This window comes from Crocodylus siamensis, chromosome 14 (assembly GCF_052110815.1).
Source record: "Crocodylus siamensis isolate JL-2025a chromosome 14, ASM5211081v1, whole genome shotgun sequence".
NCBI classification, from domain to species: Eukaryota; Metazoa; Chordata; order Crocodylia; family Crocodylidae; genus Crocodylus; species Crocodylus siamensis.
This window is the reverse complement of record NC_143408.1, coordinates 14,874,865-14,898,115: the sequence shown is the minus strand read 5'-3', so window position 1 is coordinate 14,898,115 and position 23,251 is coordinate 14,874,865. Positions and strand designations below refer to the sequence as shown.

The 23,251-nt window shown below is 51.4% G+C and overlaps 1 protein-coding gene across 1 annotated transcript in view; it reads right to left on the bottom strand.

The window, feature by feature from the left end:
• The window catches only part of VSIG10L2 (V-set and immunoglobulin domain containing 10 like 2), a 45,986-nt gene that overhangs the window by 8,475 nt on the left and 14,260 nt on the right, over nucleotides 1-23,251 (bottom strand). The window contains exons 2-8 of the mRNA XM_090027926.1: nucleotides 18,055-18,402; nucleotides 11,097-11,372; nucleotides 10,254-10,529; nucleotides 8,725-8,985; nucleotides 7,302-7,562; nucleotides 4,457-4,747; nucleotides 3,328-3,642 (exon numbers count right to left, since the gene is read on the bottom strand). Coding sequence (XP_089884052.1) covers nucleotides 3,328-3,642; nucleotides 4,457-4,747; nucleotides 7,302-7,562; nucleotides 8,725-8,985; nucleotides 10,254-10,529; nucleotides 11,097-11,372; nucleotides 18,055-18,402 — 2,028 coding nt within the window. The remainder of the gene's footprint in view (nucleotides 1-3,327; nucleotides 3,643-4,456; nucleotides 4,748-7,301; nucleotides 7,563-8,724; nucleotides 8,986-10,253; nucleotides 10,530-11,096; nucleotides 11,373-18,054; nucleotides 18,403-23,251) is intronic.

Sequence of the window (23,251 nt, the reverse complement as noted above, 5' to 3'; positions counted from 1 at the left end):
AGCAGCCGCTCCTGGCCCTTCTGCTCTGCCATGGGCTCCTTGCTGCAGAGGCCCCATCTGGTTTCAATATCAGCTGTTTTTTCAGAAAAATCACTCATTGTTTCCTTTTGCATTTCATTTTCAGTTTGCACCTTACATGAGCCGTCCCCAGCTGGACTTAGGCATGTTTCCACAGCTGTTGTCCTTGTGGAGAGCTCAGCCATGGCTTTTCGCATGGCTTCAGCATGGTCTAACCAGCACTTACAGCACCAAACTGTCAGGACCTCTGGTTTCCATTCCCAACTCTACTACTGACTAGAAGAGCAGGCTGGACTGCCAGTAAAATTCCTGGTCTATGCCTCAGTGTCCCCACCTCCCCAATGTCTCTTACCTTCAGGGAGGAGGGAGCCATGTGGTTTAAAGCTTGCCCATGAAAGGGACCAGAGAAGGACAAAGCATCATTATGTTTTCCATCTGCAAAGCAAGGGTTTGCTCTTCCTTCTCTTGTATAAAGAGCTGTTGCCTCAGCCTCTCTCCTGCTCACGTCCTTCACCTCCAGGATACACTGGTGAAGATGAGCACTCAGCTGGGATGATCTAGTTGGGGATGGTTGGACTAGCTGACCTCCTCAGGTCCCTTCCAACCCTCATTTTCTGTGATTCTGTGATTCTAACTAGCTCCCTGCCGGAGGCTCCCTAGGGTCATGGTGCTGAGAAAGATTTGAAAATACGTCCCTATCCTGAAAAGTGACTTGGCAAGCACTGCAGCACAGCTGTCTGTATTCAGCTTATGGGGAAGAGGATGGTTTCCCTAACTGCCCTCCCTGCAAACTCCACCTGAGATGTGAGGATGAACAGAGACAGACAACACCTAAGCTGGTATAATTTGCCCTGTGGAGAGTTAACCCTTGCCTCTGTCAAGAGGCACTCTACACCATGAGTGAAATTTGTCTGCTACTTTTTTTTTACTCTGGTGCAATGATCATGGAGCAGGCCGCAGCTCCCTCTCCAGCACTGAGCTGGCTCTAGCAGGGGCCTTGAGCTGCCAGCTCTTTGGGGCCAGGCTGGTCTGTTTGCTCAGGACTAGCGCAGCTCAGTGCTACCACAATACAAATATTAATTGTGACACTTCTCAGGCCTTTCTTTGGTCTCTACAGCCAGCATATTTGAGCTGCAGGTGCTGGGGAAGATACTTGGAGGTGACTTGGTTGAAAAGTTTATGTCAAAATTTTAAAATGGCTTTTCAGCAAAGATTAAGTATTTTTGTGAAAATCCAGCACAATATTTGCACAACATTTCTTTGTCAAAACAGAAATGTTTGTTTGTTTGTTTTTTGATGCACCCCTTCCCCAAAAACTTAAGGAAAAGTTTGACAGAAACAAACATGTTCTTTGTTTTCACCAAGGCTTTGATCTGGAACAGAGCGCACTTCTAGGAAGCAGGGAGGCAACAGGTTACCGTCACTTTTCAGGGCAGAGCCACACTTGAAAACGATTGTCCTCCTCCAGGGATTGCAAGGGGCTTTAAACCAATCCTTTAAATAACAGAGCCAAGTGTGGTAGGAAATGCCCAGACCTTTCTCTGAGCCAAAGTGACTCAGAGCGTTCTCCTGTTCTCGTTCCTGCTTAGAGCAAATGCAGCATGTGGGATGGTATGTTGCACATTAGTGACACCAAACCAAAGTGCAGCCAGCCTCAGGGCTTTCAGAAGTCAGACAAGCAAGCAGAGTAATTTCTTGGCGATGTGCATGATGATATCTGGAGATGCAGGGTGAGGCACACTTCCCAGGAAGGGATTATAGTTGGCAGGAAAGATTAACCAAACCGTGCAATTAAGATAATGAACTGATGGGGAACAGAAATGACAATCACATTGAAACCTTCAGAGAAAAGTTCTCTTCCAGACCACACCGTACAGCTCCAGGGACCAGCATCCACTCCTGATCTCATATGCATCTGGAGCAGTTAGGACAATGCAGGATGAGAGCGGGAGGTTGGGCCAAGCAGAAAGCAGAGGGAGAAGCAAGAAGAGCAGAATGAAGCCCAGCAGGTGGAAAGCAGAGGCCTGGAGAAAAGAGAAGGCAGCAGGAGATTTTCCTGGTCATCCTGACTCCTTCCCAGCCCTGGCATCCTATTGCCCTGGTCTGCTCTTATCCAGCCATGACTAGGAGTGAGCTAAAGAAACAGGTACCAAACTGAACCTCACAACTGAGAGAAAAGCCTTGGCCTGTAACTCCGTGGGGCATCAGTGCTCAACCCAGGAAACTTGCCAGCCCAGCTCTCACATTCACATAGCATGGCCTTGTTTCTGGAGTAGCACATTTTCTAGAGGTCCTTGTAGCGCCCTGTCCAACTAACCACTTCCAGTGGTGGGTCTGCTTGGTGCTGCTCCCCAGCAGCTATTACTGCTGGAGGGCAGAGCCCTGGGCCCAAGCCCTCTGAGCAGTGCTCAGGAGAAGCCGCCTCCCTCTGCTCAGGACCCTCCAGGAAGAGTCCGGCTTCCCGGCCTTCTCAGTACCGTGCTGAGGCCTCAGGGCATCTGACTAAATGTTCTGCTGGGATCCTCAGCCCTAACCAGCAGCATCCTGGTCTTGCACTCCTGGAGCTCCTCTCACGGATCCACTGCCATCCCTCGGTCCTAATTCCCAGCTGCCCCTGTCATTCCAGCCCTGGGCTCTTCTCCCAGGCCCCTTGCGCTGCGTTGGCAAGGGCCCGACATTCTCCAAGTCCAAAGCGTTTGGTGTCTGTGAGCGGTTGTGCCCAGCTCCACAAAGGACGCTTACCTGTTCCTGACAACATGTAGCAAGGCTGATGAACAGACCAGCACTGTCACATCAGGTTGTTCCCACACTTCGCCTACAGCATGCCCTGCACCACATTGACTTGTACAGTTCAGCTACACCACTCCATGCACACAATACAATTGCTTTGCCCATGCCCCAAGCTCCCAGCACTTCCCAGGTAACAGGAGAAGGCCAGGCCTGGATAGTCCATTCAGCCTGTCCTACCTGTTGCAATTCACATGAAGGCACAGCTGTATGCTCTCCTGCCCTTTCATCCTGATGTGACAGGGATCCTCAGGGAAGGGGAGGGGTGTTCAGATAAACAGGGCTCAGACGCAAACCTGCTAGGTTCTTTCTTTCTGTCCAACTGGAACAAGAAACAGGGCTTCCAGGCACAACCCCACTCTCCACAGTCCAGCATGCTCCACCCAACAGGAGCCCCGCCATGTATCCCAGCCCCATGGGACGGGGTGGGCTTCTAGATACCTGACCTATGGCTGTGCGTTAGGGCTGCAGTAGGGGCCTGGCAGAAGCTCCAGGGACAACAAACTGCCCTAGTCACTTCACCTGGTGTCTTCATCTCGGAGGGGTGCCCGGTGGTGCGGTGGTTGACAGCCAGGATGCGGAAGGCATACACTATTGCTGGGTCCAGTCCACCCAGCCGGTGGTCCCGGATGTCAGGCTCAATGTCGCTGGCCGCAGTTTCCCACAGGCTGTCCACTGACCTGGACAAGTTTGAGAAGTTTCTCTTTGCGTCTCGCCGCTGGACCATGAAGCCAGTGAGGTTCCCTGAACCCTGCGTCACCCACTCCAGCTGCACCTCGGTACGCTGCCGGGAGTACATCAGCTTGCTGATTGTCACATTGGGCGGCACCGGGTACTCTGCAGGTAGACCAGGCATCAGCTCTGCATCCAGATACTCACAGCCCCGCACAAACATGCCCACACAGACCCGATACTGTCATTCATGGGCTACATACAGAGACATGCACGCACACACACACAGACACACAGACACACACACACTGCCATATACACACACACAAGTGTATTTCTACAGGCACACACAGACCCTGCACAGCTGTACATATATGGCATGCAGATGTGCACAGCACTCACACTTCATTACAAACACACTATTACTTTCTCACAGGCTCTCTCTTTCCTTCTCAGTCTCTTTCTCTCATCAACATGCATTCACACTTACTTAGTTCAGTGTCTAATTAGCAGATTAGGCAATAAAATGCTGCACCTGCCTCACTGACTTCAGAGTGAGAGGCGCCTGGCTCAGCCTAGTCCCTGGAGCCTGGGCAGTGCCAGAGCCCCCATGACTTCACTCACTGTCATGGAAACTGAGTGGGCAAATGGAGCAGGAAACCCTAGGATCTGCAGCCCACATCACCCCACAGTCCCTGGGGGTCCAGCAGCTGGATGCTGTCATTGTTCAACCTTCCAGCAAGCTGCATGCAAATCAGACCAGCAACTAACCCAGCCAAGACAGCTCCTTCTGTCCCCTGACTTCCCTGTCTCACAGGTCCCCAGCACAAATATAACCCAATTCTCCAGCCCCAGACCCTCCATACACTTCCCCTTTGCCTGGCTTCACCACCTTCTGTTCCCTATAGCTCCCAGCACAGTCTTGTCCTTCCAGCCCCAGCTATTGCACATTGCTCTATGTTTCCCAGGAACTTCTTACTTTTCACATGGAGGCTGATGGGGAGGCTGGTGTTGCCCACAGCATTCACTGCTGCACAGCGGTAGGTGCCACTGTCACCCGGCCACTCCGTGTCCTGGACGGTCAATTTGAACCAGGTGCCACTCTGCTGCAGCCTATATTTTTGGGCATCTGGTCTGATCACTTGGTTCTTGTTGTTGTACCAGAAAACTTCAGAGCCCAGATGGGGCCCCTGCAGCATGCAGCCCAGCTGGACCTCATCACCTTCAAATAGCGACACCTCAGTGCTCTCTGCCACCAGCCTGGGGACTTCTGTGCAAAAAGAGGGAGAAAGGGAAGGGCAGCTCTGGTGAGAAGGGCTCTCTGGGGCAGTACATTTCAGTCTGAATAGAGCTGGGGTAAAGGTGGCCCTGCATATCACACAGGACTAGGGCATGTCACTCAGAGCTGACAGCTTCAGCAACCAGGAGACATATGTACTATCTTCGGGTTGAGATGAGGTCTGCAGAGCCAACCTGGCCTGGGGGAAGAAGTTGGGTTCTGTCCCTATGACCCCCCTAAAAGCAAACTCATCCTAAGGAGAGAGGCCAGCCTCTGTCCCTGGGACCTCTGAAGAGCTAGCCTAGCCTGGGGACAGGGAGCTGGGGTGAATTCTGGATCTGGAGTCAGCAACAGGTTTGTTCAGTAATGCCCAGTTGAGGGGACGAATGCCAACCCCTGTGCTTTCTGAGCAAGGGTCACTGGAAGGAGGGGCCTACTGAGTCCTCATGACAATTTGGGAATCAGTGAGAGACATGGGCAGATCCAGGACTGTGGCCAGAGCATATGGCCATACCCCCTTTTGCAGTGTGATGTGGAGGGCCTTGTAACTGTTCTTACAGTGGCTGTATAGAGCAGAGCCTCACTTAAAACTTCAGCCCAAATGCACCCTCCCTTCCGCCACGTGACAGATGGCCAGTGGCACATGCACAGGTGTCATGGCCGCCACCTGCACCCGTGTGGCATTGAGAGTTGAACTCCATCAGTCACAGGTGGAACCACTACTGTGTTCTTTGGTGGAGTGCAGTGGTGGCCAGCCTTTTAGGCAGGCGTGTTACAAGCTAAGCTGTACTGCTTTGATCCCTATCCCTGAGGGGCATATCCGATCGCGTTTGGCCTGGGGTGTTGGAATGGAGGCAGAGGGGCTCAAGCCTCCGGCTGCAGGGAGTAGAGGGGGCAGGATGCTGCTGTGAGAGAGGTGTCACCACAAAGAGCCAAGTTAACCCTTCCCTGGCCCTCCAGTAGCCACAGATTTATGTGGCGAGTGAGGAGTCCTAGTCCTGAATTTGGCAGCAGCAGCTGCAGGGCCAGGGAAGGGTTAACCTGGTTCTGGCAGTGATCCCCACACCTGTCTCACAGCAGCATCCCTCCCGGGGGGACTCCGCTCCCTGGAGAACGGTGCTCCCAGCCTCGGTTCTGGTGCCTCCCTTCACTGAGTGCTTGGGGTTTCTGTGACATGCGTGATGCCCATGCCACTTGTGGCACGCATGCTGGCAAGCTGGTCCCACTATGTTCACATGGCAGCCTCCAGCCACCAGACAGCCCTGTACTTCCTGACACGGGAGCAGACCTGAGTGCTTCCAGCACAGGCCAGCAGCGTGTGCATGCACACATGGACGTGCCGGTAGGAGCGAGTGCTCCTGTTACACGAGTATCACAATGACCCCAGCATCCAGCTCAAGACTTGTCTTTGCAGCCACACTTAGTACAAGCCCTGAGTGCTGGGGAAAAATGGTGGCCTGCGAATTTGATTGGTTTCATGGCATGGTTTCTACCTAAAAGTTACTTTGTTTCCTTCTAGCACCAACTGCTGTATTTCCTCCTTGTCGGCTCACAAGGGAAGGACAAAACTCCTTGCTCCTACAAAGGGTCCCTGTTCTCTGCTGTTGCCGGTGTCCACACCACCCACATGGGCACCACATCAGCTCGGCTGCTTCACCGCCTGTTTCAGGAAATGAGGTGTCACAGCTCCTTCCCACCTACATCACAGTGAGAGGCAGCAGAGGAGATTGGGAGATTGCAGACAGTAGGGGTTGGCCATGCAGGGACCCACTGCAACATCAGTGCAGTGTGTCCTACAAAATCCCCCCGGGCCATTACGCTGTCTGCCCATGTGTCACAGGGCCTGGAAAACTGACAACCGACTTTGTGATCCAACGTACCCTAGTGATTGCAGGCAGCGTCTTGGCCCAAGTCTCCCTAACCAGTGCTGGGTTAAAGCATGAGTGAATCTGAGCAGGAGGCCTCAGCTTGGCCTTCCTGGGGATAACAACTTGGGCTCTCAAAAGTGCTGCTTCAGAGAGGTTTCACTCAGTCCAGGTAAACCTGGTTTTCCTCTCACCTCCAGCGGTGAAATGTGTTTGAAGCAGAAATAAAGAATCCAGAAAGCCAGGGCCTAGGCAGGGTGGTTTATACCGGAGGAATGAATTTCCTGCATCAGTAATTTGTGTCTCTATCTCATATCATGCCCCCACTCAGCTTGCAGGAGCCTGTGGCATTGCCACAAATGTGGAGCTGGGTCCGCATAAGCATCACTCAAGCTTGAGGGAGCTTTCTCCAAAAGTCCATTGGCTTCATGCTGCAGGCTGAGAGCTGGAGGCACAGGGGCTCCATTTTCAGCGCTGTGGTGAACACACAAGGCCACTCACTCAACTAGAACGTGCCTTGGCTGCTTTGCCCTTAATGCCCTCATTTGTTCCCTGAGGATCCTGCCTCCCCCCATCCTCTTGGCATGTGCTTTGCCAGTGATTTCACTGACGAGACATGAGCACTTGTCATGCCCCATCGTTCCTTGTGAGCGCCTCTGGACCGGGGCCGGCCTGCTTACCCAGCTGGATGTGGCACTCTATTGCTCTGGCCAGGAGAGGGTGGGCTGCGATGCAGGTGAACTCCTTGCCGCCCAGGCTGCTGTTGGACTTCGTGACGTAGATGTTGCTGGACTGTTTCAAGCCCCCCAGCACATGGTTCCTCCAATCTCTCCACCAGAGTGTGACACGGGGCATCCCCCCTTCCCAGTTGCAGGATAGCATGAGGAACTCATTCTGCTTGGTGGCCATAGCAGAACAGGTGGGGTTCCCACCAGGGACCCCTGCCGGGGCAGAGCAAACAGTATCTTAGAGACAAACATCCCTGACCATGTCCAAATCTGACCTGACAGAGACCCTGTGCATCCTGGCAGGTGGGACCCCCAGCTTTCTGCTCACACCAGCTCAGCCCAGACAGCTGGTGGCCTATGCCAGCTCAAAACCTCTGGTGACAAGGGCAGAGCCATACAATGTACACCCCTGATTTACAAGCTGCTCCTAATGCCCCTCAGGTAAATCAGGGGGGACTCCACAGAAGCTCCTAGAGCTTGCCCAGAGCACCCTGTGAGAGTAGAAATGGGTCCAAAGCTCAGGCCACTGCAAAGACAAACATGCGGGACACGATTCATACAGATCCCGGCCTCAGCAGGGAGTCTACGGCACAGCCCCTTAGGACTTGAGAGTTATCTTGTCATGCTATGCCTGGTGATAAAGGGAGCAGGAAAACTACCCAAAGTCCCTAGTGCTCCTCAAGTGCAGGGCATCTGCTTCACAGGCAATATTTTCTTTGGAACCAAAACTGTTTCACGTTTCCCATGAATGGGAAATCCCGATACAATTTCATTCTGAAAAACAGTGAAACAGCAGCGCTGCACCCCCATCAGGGAGACTGGCAAGCCAGCCCTGCTTCCAAGGCCTGTGTCTTTAGGAGAGTCCCTCCAGATGGGGTCCTAATGCTTCCAGGGTTCTCTGCTGTGCAGCACAGGAGCCAGGGGCTGCAACCCAACCAGCTTTATTTCACACTTTGAGGATCCCAAGCCCTAGTTTGGTGGCCTTGTACCTGTTTGGTGCACATAGCAATTTCTGCAGCTTACACGACTGTGTGTGTTTCCAAGGACATGCCTGGCACACAGAACCTTTCACCCCAGTCTGTTTGCCTGAAGCCACAAGTATTTATCTCTTGGCACCATGTTGGTTTGTGGCAACATGATGGAGAACATCCCTGAGAGCCACCATTGCATTGTGCAAGATTACTATGCGATATGCAGAGCGAGGGGGCCTCTGCAGGCTTTGGACAGGATTTTGGGGCCTGTCAGTACCTTGCAAACAGAGCTCCTTGAAAGCAAAGTGATTTTAGAATTACAGGGCTGGGTAGCAATGGTGTTATTTTTACCCATGGTGCAGTTTTCTTGGGCTGTGCTGGGTACAAAGGGTGACGGTACTTACATACAGTGGTCTTGCAGACAGCCTTCTCCCTGATTCCTGGGTGGAAAGCCAGGCAGGTGTACATGCTGCCATTCTGGATGTCCATGCCTCGTTGGATGCTGGTGGCATTGGAGTAGGCCCCCCTGGTGTTTGCTTCCTGGCTGGATTTCACCCACCGCAGCTGCACGGGGGGGAACCCACCAGGCCACAAACACTGCAGAGCAATGTCCTGGAAATTGGAGGCAGGGAATGGAGTGCAGCTGGGCTTCCCGTGGGGATGATCTGTGCATGGGCAAACATTGAATCAACAGCAAAAGGAGCTAGCGATGCCAATAATAATATGGGGGCCACCTGCAATGCAGCTTTCCTGCCCAATGCTGTCATAAGGACACAAGGGGAAGAGGGCTGGACCCAACACCCTGAGCTTCTCTGTCATAGCACATCTGGCCCAAAAAGGGTCTGCTCTGCCCAGCACATGGTTCCAGGGACATTTGCTGACAGTGTAATGCAACAGCAGCTCTTCAGGCAGGTGACAAGTTGTGAGTATCATATTCAGTCAGCAGCTTCCTCTGCTGACACCACTCTCTTCACCCTCATGATCCCCTGCCTGTCACCATCTACCCAGTCTCTGTGGTTGATCCTTCCAGCTTTCTCCTCTGGGATGAGTTTCCTGCCCATCTCCTAGGATCCCTACACAACAATTATTCCATCCCATACTCCCCAGGTACCCAACCTGTCCCCCGTCCCCCCAGTAGGTACCACAAAAGGGTGCTAGTGGTCTCTCTCCAAAAATCCGCTCCTTCACATGGCTGGGGAGTGTTGGAGCCCCAGTCTATGTGAAGGGAGAAGAGGCCAAGAACAAAGCTGCTGGATCACATTTTCCCCAGTCTCTAGACAATCTGACTAGATTTGTGAGGATCTAAGTGCAGTGCACATCCCAGAGATGCATCAAAGGAGCTCTTCCAGGCAAAAACTTGGGCTACAAATCAAGTGGACACATCTGCACAGCTATCCAACACTGCAGCTGCTGCAAATATCACTGAATACTCCCACTTCCATGTGATAAATGGCTAGATGACCAGCTGGGGTCACTCACTACACAACCCCTCTACTCTTGCCAGACAGCCCCAGACAGGCTAGAGGAGTCTGACCTGAAAAAACAATGCCTTCACCTACATGCAGGACAGCACAGTGAACACCACTGCCAAAGGGCTACTGGGATCCCCTGCTCTCTCCACATGCTTTAGACCTTGAATATTGTTGGCTTTCCTCACAAGGGGACTTTTCTGGCGGCCCCAGATAGAAATATCTTGATTTAAGAGGACAGCCGGCCCTCTTCATGCCATCTGCTAAATCCCTTCAGCATTCTCCTGGTACCTCCTTAGCTAACAGGTAGCCAGCTAGATGCATCAGAAAGAGAGGAAGCAAGAGAGAGTGGGGGAAGATGCAGCAGACAGAGGAAAAGAAACAAGGCAGGAATGTGGCTGCACTCTGGAAAAAACACATCTGGGCAGGATGCATGGCCCCTGGGAGAGACGCACGGTACTTACAGTAGACGGTGAGGATGATGGTGGTCTGAGTGCGTGTGTTGAGGTGGATGTTTTGGGCCAGGCAAGTGTAAGTGCCTGTCTGAGTCCGGGAGATCTTGGCTATCACATATTTCTGGCCAGAGTAGACCTGAGAGCTGTTGTAAAACCAGAGATAGTGGCTGGGTGGGTTAGAAGAGGCCAGGCAGGTCATGATCACCTCCTCCTGCTCGTTAGCTGAGAAGCCGTTATGGTTAATAGCAAATGGCTCAATACTGATCACAGGTTCATCAGGGCCATCTGAAAAGCAAAGAGGGAGGCCGGCAGCAATATGCCCCAGACAAGGAAGGGGAGGAGCTCTGCTCAGATGAACGGTCAAGAAATGGGCTTTTAACTGGATTGAATCGGTCCAGGAGTGGGACACGGTGGGACCCTTTGGAAAGCATGGCCTAGCAGTGCTGGGGCAAGGCAGGGTTATGCCTAGTGTGGGTGGGCCAGATACTTGCTCTTCTTCTAAATACTCAGTCCCCCTCAGATGCCCAGAGAGCCTCAGGCTGACGTGATAATGCTAGTGCCATGTGCCAAGAAGCATCTGGGAAGCCAGCCCAAAGGGTCATGCCTCAGAAGCTGACTGAGGGGCTTGCGGGAGAGAGGACTGGAGAGGCCTGCTTCATAACAGGGTTATTTTCTCAGGAGAAGCTCTTTTGTGGCCCAGTTCTGGGAGATACTGAGCACTCTCTGGACCCAGAGGCCATAGCAAGACTTACAAATAATTTGCAGAAATGGGCCCAAGAAGGGATAGTTTGAGATCTTGCCAGAAATACAGTGGGGAGAGGGCTGTTGGCACTGTCAGTGCTGACCACTTACAAATTACATCAAGAAACATGGGCTCGCTGGTCTGGCTGTTGATTTCATTGTGGGCAGTGCAGGTGTACCAGCCCATGTGTGTCCGGTTGGCTGACATCAGGTTCAGCAGGCCACTGGCAGTTTCAGCCACAGTCCCTGTGCTGTCCCGACTCGTGTAGTGGTGCCAGGAGTACCTGACCGGGGGTGTCCCCTCCTTCACAGAGCATGTCATCACCATGGCCATACCTTCTACTGGTGTAGAGTTGTTCATTTGGAGGAAGGGCTTTGAAACAGGAACTAGGGGAGACCAAGAACAGGGCTCAGATGTGATCTAACCTATCACCTGTGGCCTTTATTCATGTTGCCACACCAAACCACATCTTCCCACCCTGCCGTGCCCACAGACCCTTCATTCTGATAGTCCATTTGACTCCAAACCAGCTCACCCCTGCCTGCTCTGCCACCCACCAGGATGGGCCCTTCCCGGATCTCCAGTCCATTCTTTTCAAATCTAGTCTTTACTGTTCTAAACCAACCAGTGCTAATGATGTTACTTACATACGGGGCCCTCGCTACACAATGTGACAAGGTGCTAGAGAGAGGACACTGCCTAGTGAGGGCAGGAAGGTTCGGAGGGGCATACAGGAGACAGGCGCAGCTCAGGTCCTCATGGGAGAAGCCCTTCACACTGCAGCCACTGAAGAACCAGACTCCCCAACAGACTGTGACTTAGGAGGTTGCAGGGGAGAGGGAGGATGGGGCAGCAGGAAGGGGCTGTTACAGTGCTGCAGAGAAAGACTGTGCGGGCTATGATAGGGGACGGCGTTGCCCTGACCCCCTCAGGGAAGCCAAACTCTAATCCCATCTTGCCTTACCTGGTGAGACTCCTGCAGGGCACCCAGAGCTCTGTATCCAGAGTAGGTGCTTGCTCTCGCTGGACTTTGCTCTGCCCAGCCCCTCAGCCACAGAACTCCATGAGGGATGTTTTTAGCATCCAGCCCATCCCTCTGTGCTCTGGCATCACAAAGACTGACTGTTGGTAATGTGCCACCATCCTGGTGTCCTTGTAAGATCCTAGGGGCCCACTGTCTGGTTGCAGGGTTGCCAACACTCACAGTCTTGTGATATTTGGTGTTTCACATAAAGCACCAGCTCTTGGAGTCAGCTGACAACATGCGACTCTCAGCCTTCATTAGCAAAAGTAAGTACCTCATTCATGTGCTGAGAAGCAACTCCTGCAAACTTGCCTCAAGAGACTTCGGGCCCTGGCAGATGTTAATTCAATCGCATGACTCAGATCTGACAGATTCTATCCAGGATCCCAACATTCACATGTCCTGGCCTGGCAGACATGCAGGACACAAAATTTATGGGATCCAGGATAAAATTTGTCAGATCCCTGGTGCATTCCCAGACCTTCAAAGGGCACCATGAGAAACACCGCACTAGAAACCAAAGCACCCTTTCAATTTGCCAGCATGTGGAGATCCTGGTATCAGAGAACCATTCCCTGATGTTGGGCTCCCCATGAACTCAGACCTTCAGAAGCACATCAGGGAACCAGTCCCTGATGCTGGGCTGCCCAGCTTGGTTTAAAACATGCCAGTGGGGTGCTCAGCACCTCATGGAGCCACATCCCAGTGCCAGGTTTCCAGTGCACCCTGGGTGGCAGCATCCTGGATCTGGGGTCTGCCCCCTGCCAGTCCCCGCAATCAGCTGATCAGGGACCCAGGCAAGGGGCAATACCTTATCTGGAACAATGTGGCAGCCTCCTGGGAGCCTAAGAAAGGGAAACAGCTCCCCAGGCTCAGGCTCTAAGGTGCTTGCATGCTACACATTTAAATTAAACCGTAATACTAACCAATCACAAAGATGTTCCACATTAAATTTCTTGCATGTGTGGCATGTTGCAATTTATCACATAGTTGCCAAATTAATTGTGAGGTAAATGTAATGTGTGCCATGGGGCCTCAGAAACTGGATGTTAAATACAAACGGATGGCAGTGCTTGTGAGGCTGGGCTGAACCTGGTGGACATCGAGTGGCACTGAACTTCTCATTATTCCTTTGTTACAGGGAATGCCCCGGGAGGTGTCAGTACGCCCAACATGGTTGTACTGAGAGCTAAAAACCCTGAGAATACAAGCACATATCATGACATTGACAGTGACTGTCCACACGTCACACCACTGACTTCAGCATAGCATAAGGTTTCCTGAGCCAGCACTAACTGGCCAGCACAGGCATCAGTAGGAGTCTACCCATGGCAGCACTGAGCTCAGCCCAGACAAATTTACTCAGCTTCTTAGACAGGGTTTGCAGCTTGGCTGCTCCTGGTATCTGTACCTAGTTTAAACTGCAGTGTGGCTACAAGTGCCACATCACAGAAGCCAGTGTTTGTGATGGGGTGCAGCTCCCTTGCACACAGTCACAAGCATGAGGGTCACAGGTGCCTCTGTTTTCCAGCACTGAGACCAAGCTCTGCATCACTCAGATGTTGCAGTCAGTGCCTGAGTGCCCACAACACACTGAAAACCTCAGCAAGGTTGAAGCAGAGGGGCCCTTGGGTGGGTGGGTGGGTGGAAGGGGAAAAGGAAACACATCTCCCTTCCACTGAAAAGTGCCACTCCTGCTGGCAAGGACTCTGCTTCTAAATCCTCAGTTCCCAATGCTCAGGGCCTGGTTTCAGAGGTGCTGAGCAACAGTACTCATAAACTTAGCTGAGGGCAGCTGCAGGTAGAGACACCCATAGTTCTCCTTTGCCATGATGAGAACAAGGCAGCTGGTGAGCTGAGACCACTGCCCATCACATGCACCAGGTCAGCCTCATTTAAGTCCTCTCTCAGCCCCTATCCCCCTGTTGTTTTGTGTCCAACACTTTGATACTAAATTCCCTCAGAGAGGGACCATTTTTCTGTTCTGTTTTGTGCACCACCTAGCATAACAGGCCCTGGTCTATGATGGTCCCCTGGGTACCACAGCAAGAGCTGCCCATCTCTGCAAATCCTGGCTGCAACCTGCTGCCTCAAACTCTCCCTGTGTAAAAGGGATATAGACGTTCCCTCCCTGAGGGCTGCCAAGTTCTGTGAGCTCCTGTGGGGCAGGCACCCTGCATTTCTGGAGCAGGGTGAGATCCACCAGCTCTTCCTTCAGTCTATTTTTCCCATTGACTGATGAATAAAACCATCCCCAAAACTGTTCTACAGAAGGGAACAAACTGCAAATCTGTCCCTAACAAGGCGTTATTTTTCCAGCTCTAATTGCTACTTCCACTTTTACTTTCTCCTCTACTCTACTCCTCTACTAAACCTGAAGCCCTTCCCCGGCCCCCCTTGTTACCTCTCTGGTGTTTATAGCGTACTTGGACTTTAGTATGCATAAACACCAAGGATGGGGGCTTGGTTTGGTCACCTAATATGGCCTTCCACTAGGAGCTCATGAAATACTAAAGAGGGACAAGATAACTGGAGGACAGTGGGGCAAAGACACCTGCTGTTGAAGGGCTGTTTGCTTTTGTGGAGGAGGCAGAACAAAGACCAGTGGCTGGATGCCAAAGTGGGGTGAATCCAAACTATAAATGAGGCACAGGTTTTTAACAAGGGTGATAAAACCCTTGAACAGACTAACATGGGAAGTGGGGGGCTCTCCTTCTCTTAATGTTTTCAGATCAGGAGTGGGCACCCTTCTTGAAGATGGGCACAAGCTGTTGGGCTCAGTAAAGGGGCAACCTGGTGGAACTAGCCTGTGATACGCAGGTCAGACTAGATGATGTGAGGTCCCTGAGATGTGGGGCCTTAACTCTGGGAGCAAATCTGTGACATGCTCTGTTTCCCACAGGATAGAGCTAGCAGCTAACCCTGGAAATAATAGCAAGCTGTTGTGCACCTGGGGCTAGCAGGAGCACAGCACAGTCACTCCAAGTGTAGGCTTGCTAACAATAAGTGCAGCCATTTTCTTCAGAAAGATAATCTCCCAGAAACCAAGAAGATTGTGACAACTGAAGTTAACCAAATACAAGCAGCAGAGTGCATGCGGGTGCCCACACTGAAACAGGCAGCACACAAGGTGCTGCACTTGGGACATGCCAGAAGAACACACAGACCCCAGGATGCAGCAGAAAACCCTGCTCAGACTCCCCTCCCCTGCAGAAATGCAGGGGTTCAGGCACAGCATTAGAGGTTTGCATGCAGGCCTGGCTGGGTGTCAGGAGGTCCAAGCATAGCTACTTATATCACTGAAAGGCTCATCAGTTGGCATTGCTTTGCACCAGCACGTGTGATGGAGGCAGACTGCAACACAGCTGTGGGTACAGCAGGGCCCATGAAGAACTTGACTCCTGCTGTCCTCACCCTTGCAGTCTCTCTAACCAATATCAGTGCCAGACCCATACAGGAAGGCAAACCCCAGGGGCCCAAGCTGACAATGCCAGTTTGTACTGTTGTGCATAAGATAGCACAAGCCAGGCAAAGGTTGGTTTAGTCTCATTTACTGTCCTTCACACAGTCCAGCTCCAAAGGTCCCGCTTCAGTTTGCTCTAGGTGATTGTTCAGCATTACACAATAGGGCTGTGCAAAGCTTCGGATCATGATTCAGATTCAGAGATGATTCAGATGATTCAGAGCTGAACCTAAACATCCAAATTGAATTGCTGGAAGCTTTAGGCTTTTTGAATCAATTCAGAAAAGATTTGGAGATTCAGCCATAGAGTATAATGGGGAATCAATGAAATATCTATAACTTCGCTGTCTTTTGGCTGATTCTGATGAAATTTTCAGAGATGGTAGCCTCTGCTAAGAGCATGACATGTGCCAAGCTTCAAAGTGATAAGTGCAGGAGTTTCTGGGAAACTGCACCTCAAACTCTTGAAAGCAAAACTCATGTCACGTACATGCGTTAGGCCGCAGCAGGGTGAAAACTGCAGGGGTGGTAGCTCTTGCTGAGGCCACAAAGCCTGCCAAGATTCAAGGAGATAGGTGCAGGGGTTTGGGGGAAACTGCACCCCAAATTCTTGAAAGCAAAACCCATGTCACCTGTACGTGTTAAGCCACAGTGGGGTCCAAACTACAGGGATGGTAGCCCCTGGTGAGGCCACAAAGCCTGCCAAGTTTCAAGGAGACAGGTGCAGGGGTTTGGAGGAAACTGTACCTCAAGCTGTGGACAAGCAAAACTCGTGACATGGGTGACACTGTGTGTGTTAAGGCACAGCAGGTTGCAAGCTGCAGGGATGGAAGCCCCTGCTTCAGCCACAAAGCTTGGCAGCTATTAAGGAGATAGGTGCAGGGTTTCTGGGTTCTGGGGCCCTGCACCCCTAGCTGCTGACAGACAAAACTCGTGACATGGGTGCTTGTGTAACTGACCGTCCCTGTCTTAGGGCATGGTGGGACGGGGAGCGGGGGGAACTACTGCAGGCCTGGCTGCTAAGCTACTGTGTTACCAATCAAACATGATTCACTCAGGGACCAGCTCAATACACAGTAGCTAGCTACTAGATAATGAGTTAATGAGCAAGGATTAACACCTACAAAACCACAGACTAAGGACAGGAAAGCATCAGTACAGAGCCAGGAGCTGCTTCTGTCCCAAGACAGAAACAGTCAGTTGCACAAGCACCCATGTCACGAGTTTTGCCTGTCAGCAGCTAGGGGTGCAGGGCCCCAGAACCCCCCTGCACTGATCTCCTTGACAACTGGTAGGCTTTGTGGCCTCAGCAGGGGCCACTATCCCTGCAGTTTTCACCCTGATGCACCTTAACACACACAGTGTCACCCATGTCACAAGTTTTGCTTGTCCGCAGCTTGAGGTACAGTTTACCCCAAACCCCTGCACCTATCTCCTTGATACCTAGCAGGCTTTGTGGCTTCGGTAGGGGCTATCATCCCTGCAGTTTTCACCCTAATGTACCTTAACACACATGCAGTGTCACCCATGTCACGAGTTTTGCTTGTCCACAGCTTGAGGTACAGTTTCGCAGAAATCCCTTCACCTATCTCCTTGAAATTTGGTAGGCTTTGTGGCCTCAGCAAGTGCTACCATCCCTGCTGTTTTCACCTCACTGTGGCTTAACACCCACACATGACATGAGTTTTGCTTTCAGGAATTTGAGGTGCAGTTTCCCAGAAACCCTTGTACCTATCACTTTGAAGCTTGGCACATGTCATGCTCTCAGCAGAGGCAATCATCTCTGCAAATTTAATCTGAACCAGCCAAAAGACAAGAAAATTATAGATATTTCATTGATTCCCCTTTATACTCTATGGCTGAATCTCCGAACCTTCCGAAGTAATTCAGCCGAATTGAATCGGAAAAATGATTTGGATCTCCAAATAGAATCTCTGGCATCTGAATTGGCTGAATCCAAATCCGAATCGAATAGTTCCCTATTTGCACAGGCCTATTATGCAAGGACTTTTACTATTATGCAAGGACTTTGACACTTGGCAGGCTTTGTGGCCTCAGCAGGGGCTAGCATCCCTGCAGTTTTCACCCTCCTAAAAGTACCTAAGAGACCAGTCTCCAGAAGGCAGCAGTGCAAGCTCTGTTTTCTGGAGGTGTTGAGAATGAAACTGAAGAATGCAGTGGAGACACCTGGGACCTTATGACACTCCTCTACCTCTGACTTCTTTCAAGAAACCATCACAGTTAGGTGCAGCATGAATCCAGAGAAGTATATGAGGGTCAGACAAGTGGGGATGCTGTGTGAAGCAGCTGAAGAAGATGACTAAGGATTGAAATCCAGAATCTGTTCCTGTCTTGACCACTCTGAAACCCTGCATGAGCTACTTCCCTTCCCACAGCCTCATTTTGCCTGTCTGCACCATGGGGATGCTACTTCACTTCAAAAGGATGAGGCTGTTGGGATCAGAAAACAACACTATAGAAGGGAGCCCAATGTGATTAATGGTTTGGTTGGTGACTGACTGGGGCCTCTACTTATTGGTCCAAGCAGGATCAGAGAGGATGCTGTCTCCACATCACTTACCCAAGACCACCAGCTCTATGTAGAAGTAGCCAACTCTGATCTCTTCTTCTTCCTCATACATGGCTTGGCACATGAAATGCCCTTCAGCAGCTGTCTGCAGGTTCCTGACGTCCAGGGTGCCATTTCTCAGGCTCACCTGCCCCAGGACCACAGAAGCCTTCTCTACCTTGGATTCTATCCCATTGCTGATAGCAACAGCCCTGGGAATGAGTGAGCCCTGCTTGGTGAAGCTCCAGAAAACGACCATGGGTGAGACCACGTCACCACACGCCAGCTGCACGGAAAGGCCACGGACTCCTTTGACCATCTGCTCTTCATACTTTGCATCACCAGGGTGGAGCAGCTGAGCTAGGGGTGGACAAGAGAAAAAGCACAGTATAGTATAATGGTTCCCAACCTTTTTAGAATTACAGCAGTAATTCTACAGTTCTCAACCTTTTTAGAATTACAGCACCCCCTTTTCGGCTCAAGGCCCCCCTCAGAAAATGCTAGCTCATAGTTCTCAATCATTTTATGATTATGGAAATATAATAAAGCAATTTTTCTATTGCAAAGAACTCAGAAAGACCAAAGCAGGGCAGAATTTTTTAACACTATGGATTCATATTTGAAATTGTGGGGTTTATTCTTGTGAATCATGCTTGCATACCTAACAGTGTTAACATTACATGGCATCTCATGGCACCCCTGTAAAAATCTCAAGGCACTCCAAGGTATAACATCATCCTACCTGAGAACCACTGGCACAGTGGTTACAGTACTAGCCTATGACATGGGTTAAATTCTTTATTTGGACCTAGACTTATTCGTGAGGAAGTCATTTGGCTTCTCTGGGCCTTGGTTTTTCCCCTTTGTATAGATGGGATTATAATACTTTCCTTGTATTGGGACAGTTGCGTTGCGGAAGGTATTTTGGTCATGGGAGGTGTTTTCAGTAGGTTTTCAAATGCACAGAATTTAAAATGGTTTGTTCCTTAATATCAAAGCAGTGTTTTTCTGGTACATGCACGAGTCGGTAGATAAGCAGTCTCCTCCCTGCTCGGTGCCCCAGGAGAGGGTCCCTATGGCAAAGGGCCTGACTGCCCTGCCAGTTTGACCCATCATGTGAGCTAGAAAGCTCCCAGTTAAACATCTGGTGCAGCAGCACTCCAACATGCTTTGGACTTGCAGGTAAAACTCCTTCCTGTTCTTGACTTCCCATGGTATTACAGCCGGGAGTCCCTTGCTGCCCTCAAGGAAATACTGCTCCTGGGTATTTAACTTCAATTTCAGATTTCTTCCTGGTGTATCTTTCCATGCGTTTCCCTGATACTGACAACCTGAAGTGGATTATCACCAATAATCTTATGCTTGTCCTAATGAGAAGCCCATTGTCAGGGCTGGCTTCACAGACTTCTTTTCACAGTTTCATAGTTTCATAGCTGGTAGGGTCAGAAGGGACCTGAGCACATCATCAAGTCCAACCCCCTGCCATGGCAGGAAAAAATACTGGGATCAAATGGCCCTGGCGAGATGTTCATCCAGCCTCCTCTTAAAGACCCCCAGGGTAGGAGCCAGCACCACTTCTCTTGCAAGTTGGTTCCAGATCCTAGCCGCCCTGACCGTGAAGTCGCGCCGCCTGATGTCTAGTCTGAATCTACCTTCTGCCAGCTTGTGACCGTTATTCCTAGTCACTCGGTAGTGCTTGGGGGAACAGGGACTCCCCCAGTGCCTGCTGGTCCCCCCCGACTAGTTTGTAACAGGCCACTAGATCCCCCGGCAGCCTTCTCTTGTGCAGGCTGAACAGGTTCAGGTCCCGTAGCCTCTCTTCGTAGGGCCTGCCCTGCTGCCCCCGATCATGCGAGTGGCCTCCTCTGGACCCTCTCCATGCTGTCCACATCCCTCCTGAAGTGCGGCGCCCAGAACTGGACGCAGTGCTCCAGCTGCAGCCTGACCAGTGCCGCATAGAGGGGGAGGATCACCTCCTTGGACCTGCTTGAGATGCATCTGTGGATGCACAACAAGGCGCGGGTGCCCTTCCTGACCGTGTCCCCACACTGCCGGCCCATGTTCATCTTGGCATCAATGTTGACTCCAAGATCCTTTTCTGCCTCTGCACTGACGAGAAGGGAGGTCCCCAGCCTGTAGGTGTGGTGCTGGTTCTTCCTCCCCAGGTGCAGCACCTTGCACTTGTCGGTGTTGAATCCCATCCTGTTCTCATCCACCCACCCCTGTAACCTGTCTAGGTGTGATTGCAGCCTATTCCTCCCTTCTAGCATGACCACATCCCCCCACATCCTAGTGTCATCCATGAATTTGAACAGGGTGCTTTTTACCCCCTCGTCCAAGTCTGGTGTCTGGTGCCAGTCTGGTATCTCATTCACCCTGGCCCTGCATGATGTACACCTATATACACCAACACAAGCTCAATGTACAGCACTATGGAATCAGAGTGAGGCGCTGTTCGTATGCCCCGCACCGTTAACCATGTGGGCTTCCAAATATCATGAGTAAGGCACCAGAAGGTCGTGGTGGCCCAACCTCAGCAGATTTTAACATGTTGAGTATATGTTATTTGTGCGCATGCCTTTCAGTGTCACCTTTTCAAGCTTTCATTTGCAAGCAGCAGACCAAAAGGTTTCTTTGAAATGTAACCTGAGATTTTTCACAAAATCACAGGGCCCCAGCAATCAGAGCCAACACACCAGCTGTTGTGAGTGAGACTCATTGTAAAATCACAGGAGTAAGATGCAAAGGGCAGGAGAATGCCACTTCATAGAAATATTTAGCTAGTCACTGGAGTGGGGCCTTGAAACTACATCGCTCGCATCCCAGGGGAGTGCCCCAACCAGTGGGGCTGGCTCTTGAATTCAGGAGATTAAGTGGAACCTTGTAGTTCAAATCACAGCCCAGAGCAGTCCAGGGCACTGCATGCGGGCTGCGATGCTCCAGCACAAACCAGTAGAGCCCAGCTGGTGTCTGGTGATCAGTACACATTGGAAGAAAATATCATGGCTGCAAACACCGCTCAGGCTCCTCAAATGCCTCTGAGAGACTCAGCGGGTTACATTCTTTGGTGAGACTCTTTACCCCTGCAGGGCTCCCATCTTCTTTAATGCGAGCTGACAGTATCCCACACCTCTAACAGCCAGGGCTTTTTAACACTAAGGTTTGAAGACATGGGCCACCATGACACAGGGACAGTGGTCCTGGCCACTGGTGCCCATTACAATCTCAGGGGTTGCACATGCACCCGTGTGCACCCCCTACTCGGCACCAATGCTGCCACCTCACCTGCACCGCTGTGACTTGCCACTGGAGGCTTGGTGAGCAGAGGCAGGACTAAGAGCTACGGGAAGGACATACTTGGTGCTCCCACCAGGCAGAGCAAGTGCTGCTGCCCTGGAGTGCCTGGCAGCTGCGGTGCCTCCTACCACGGCTTGGACCAGCTCTGCACCCGCTGGGAGCAGAGCAAGCCAGTGTGAGCAGGGGGGCACCGCCTCCCCACTGCCGCTCACACTGGCTCTGCTCCCACTGGGAGCAGAGGGAGCCAGTCTGAGCAGGGTGGGGGATGAGCCAGTGTGTGCAGCAGTGGGCAGGCATTGCCCCCTGGCTCAGACCAGCTCCCTCTGCTTCTGCTGGGAGCGGAGCTAGTGTGAGCAGTGGCAGAGAGGCGATGCCCCACTCCATTCAAACTGGCTCACTCTCCTCCCAGTGGGAGCACAGCTGGTGAGAGTGGCAGTGGGAAGCACTGTGGTGCCAGGTGCTCCTGGGCTGTGGTATTTGCTCTGCCAGACGTCCCCAGGTGAGGTGCTGTGCACAACCCACTATGTCCCACCATCCTCGCTCACCCACTGCCTCCTGGGATGCTGGAGGACTTCAACTTGGACAGAAAAACCGTGGAGAGTGGCCGCAAGTTAATGGAACAAGATCAAAATTAGAGATAATCCTGCCCTGGACTGGCATAATGTTAAGCCTAATAGCAGGTGCTTGAAGTCATTTAAAAAGTGTTAATATGCAGCCAATCAAGGGGTTCAAAGGTCCAGAAGCCACCTAAAAGTACTGCGTAACAAGGCCCTCAGAGAAACAGACCAGACAGTAGCCAAGACATTTACCTGGAGGACGAGACACCCAGGATCCCCTCTCTGCTCTGCGAGGGGTGGGCCGTCACCACTGTGCTATTCTGAGGGTGCTTCTCCTCTGAGATAGCCTTCTTTGCATCAATAATTAAACAGTCATTTGAGCCAGAGACAGAAGAGAGTGGATACAACCCACTGGTTAGGGCATCCCGCTGGGATGTGGGAGACCCAGTTTCGAGGCCCTACTTTACTAAATAGTTAAATATTACTATGAAGTGGAGCAGCTCCAACATTACACAGTCTAAGTGCGAAAGATTTAAAATACCAGCAGGGACTTGGATGTAGGACCTTCACAAGCTAGGGAAGCATCCATACCACTGGCTATGGACCCTTCTGGAATAGGCAATGGCTGGTATCTCTTGTCCACAACAAAGTCTTCCAAAGGTCTTAGGTTTGTCTTAATGCAAAGTAGGAAACCTGAACTCTTGGAAACTCCTGCAGAACAGGAAGAGTGTTCTAGATCTCTCTAGATCCTTCACCCTCCTCACAGGGTATCAGGTAGCCAGATTTAATTTTATAAGGTTCCTTGAGATACAGAGGAACAGCCAGTCAGTGTCAGCCCAGGACTCCATAAAACCAAGCCCCTGTCTCTAGCGTAACCAGGACAGAGTCCAGTCACGTGGGCAGTTCCAGCTGGGAGAAGAGAGGAATCCAGTGGAGCGCTGGAAGGCTTCAAATCAAAGTGCCAGCTCGCAAAATAACCCTGTTCTAGCCCCGCTATTCATGCTAGTTGCCTGCCATGTTAAACCTTTCATTATTTGTCGTTGCTGAAACAAAACAAAAGATGCCCTGGAGCTAGAACATAGGTCTACAACTTCTTCAGCTATGTGCTGTTCTTTCTTTTCAAGGGCCCTTCATTAGAGCTCTGACCATCTTTGCTTTGTCTTTGCTTCAGGAAACAGCCTAACTAATAATGTTTTTGCCCTTAAACCTTCTTGGGGAACAGGGGCCATGTCTACACAAGATGCTGACTGGGCAGTTGTTACTCCACAATCATTTAGTACTTGTACAAACAAGCAATTTAGTACTTGTACTGTGCAGCAACTGGAATTATTGTTGCTGCCAATAGCACCAGCGAA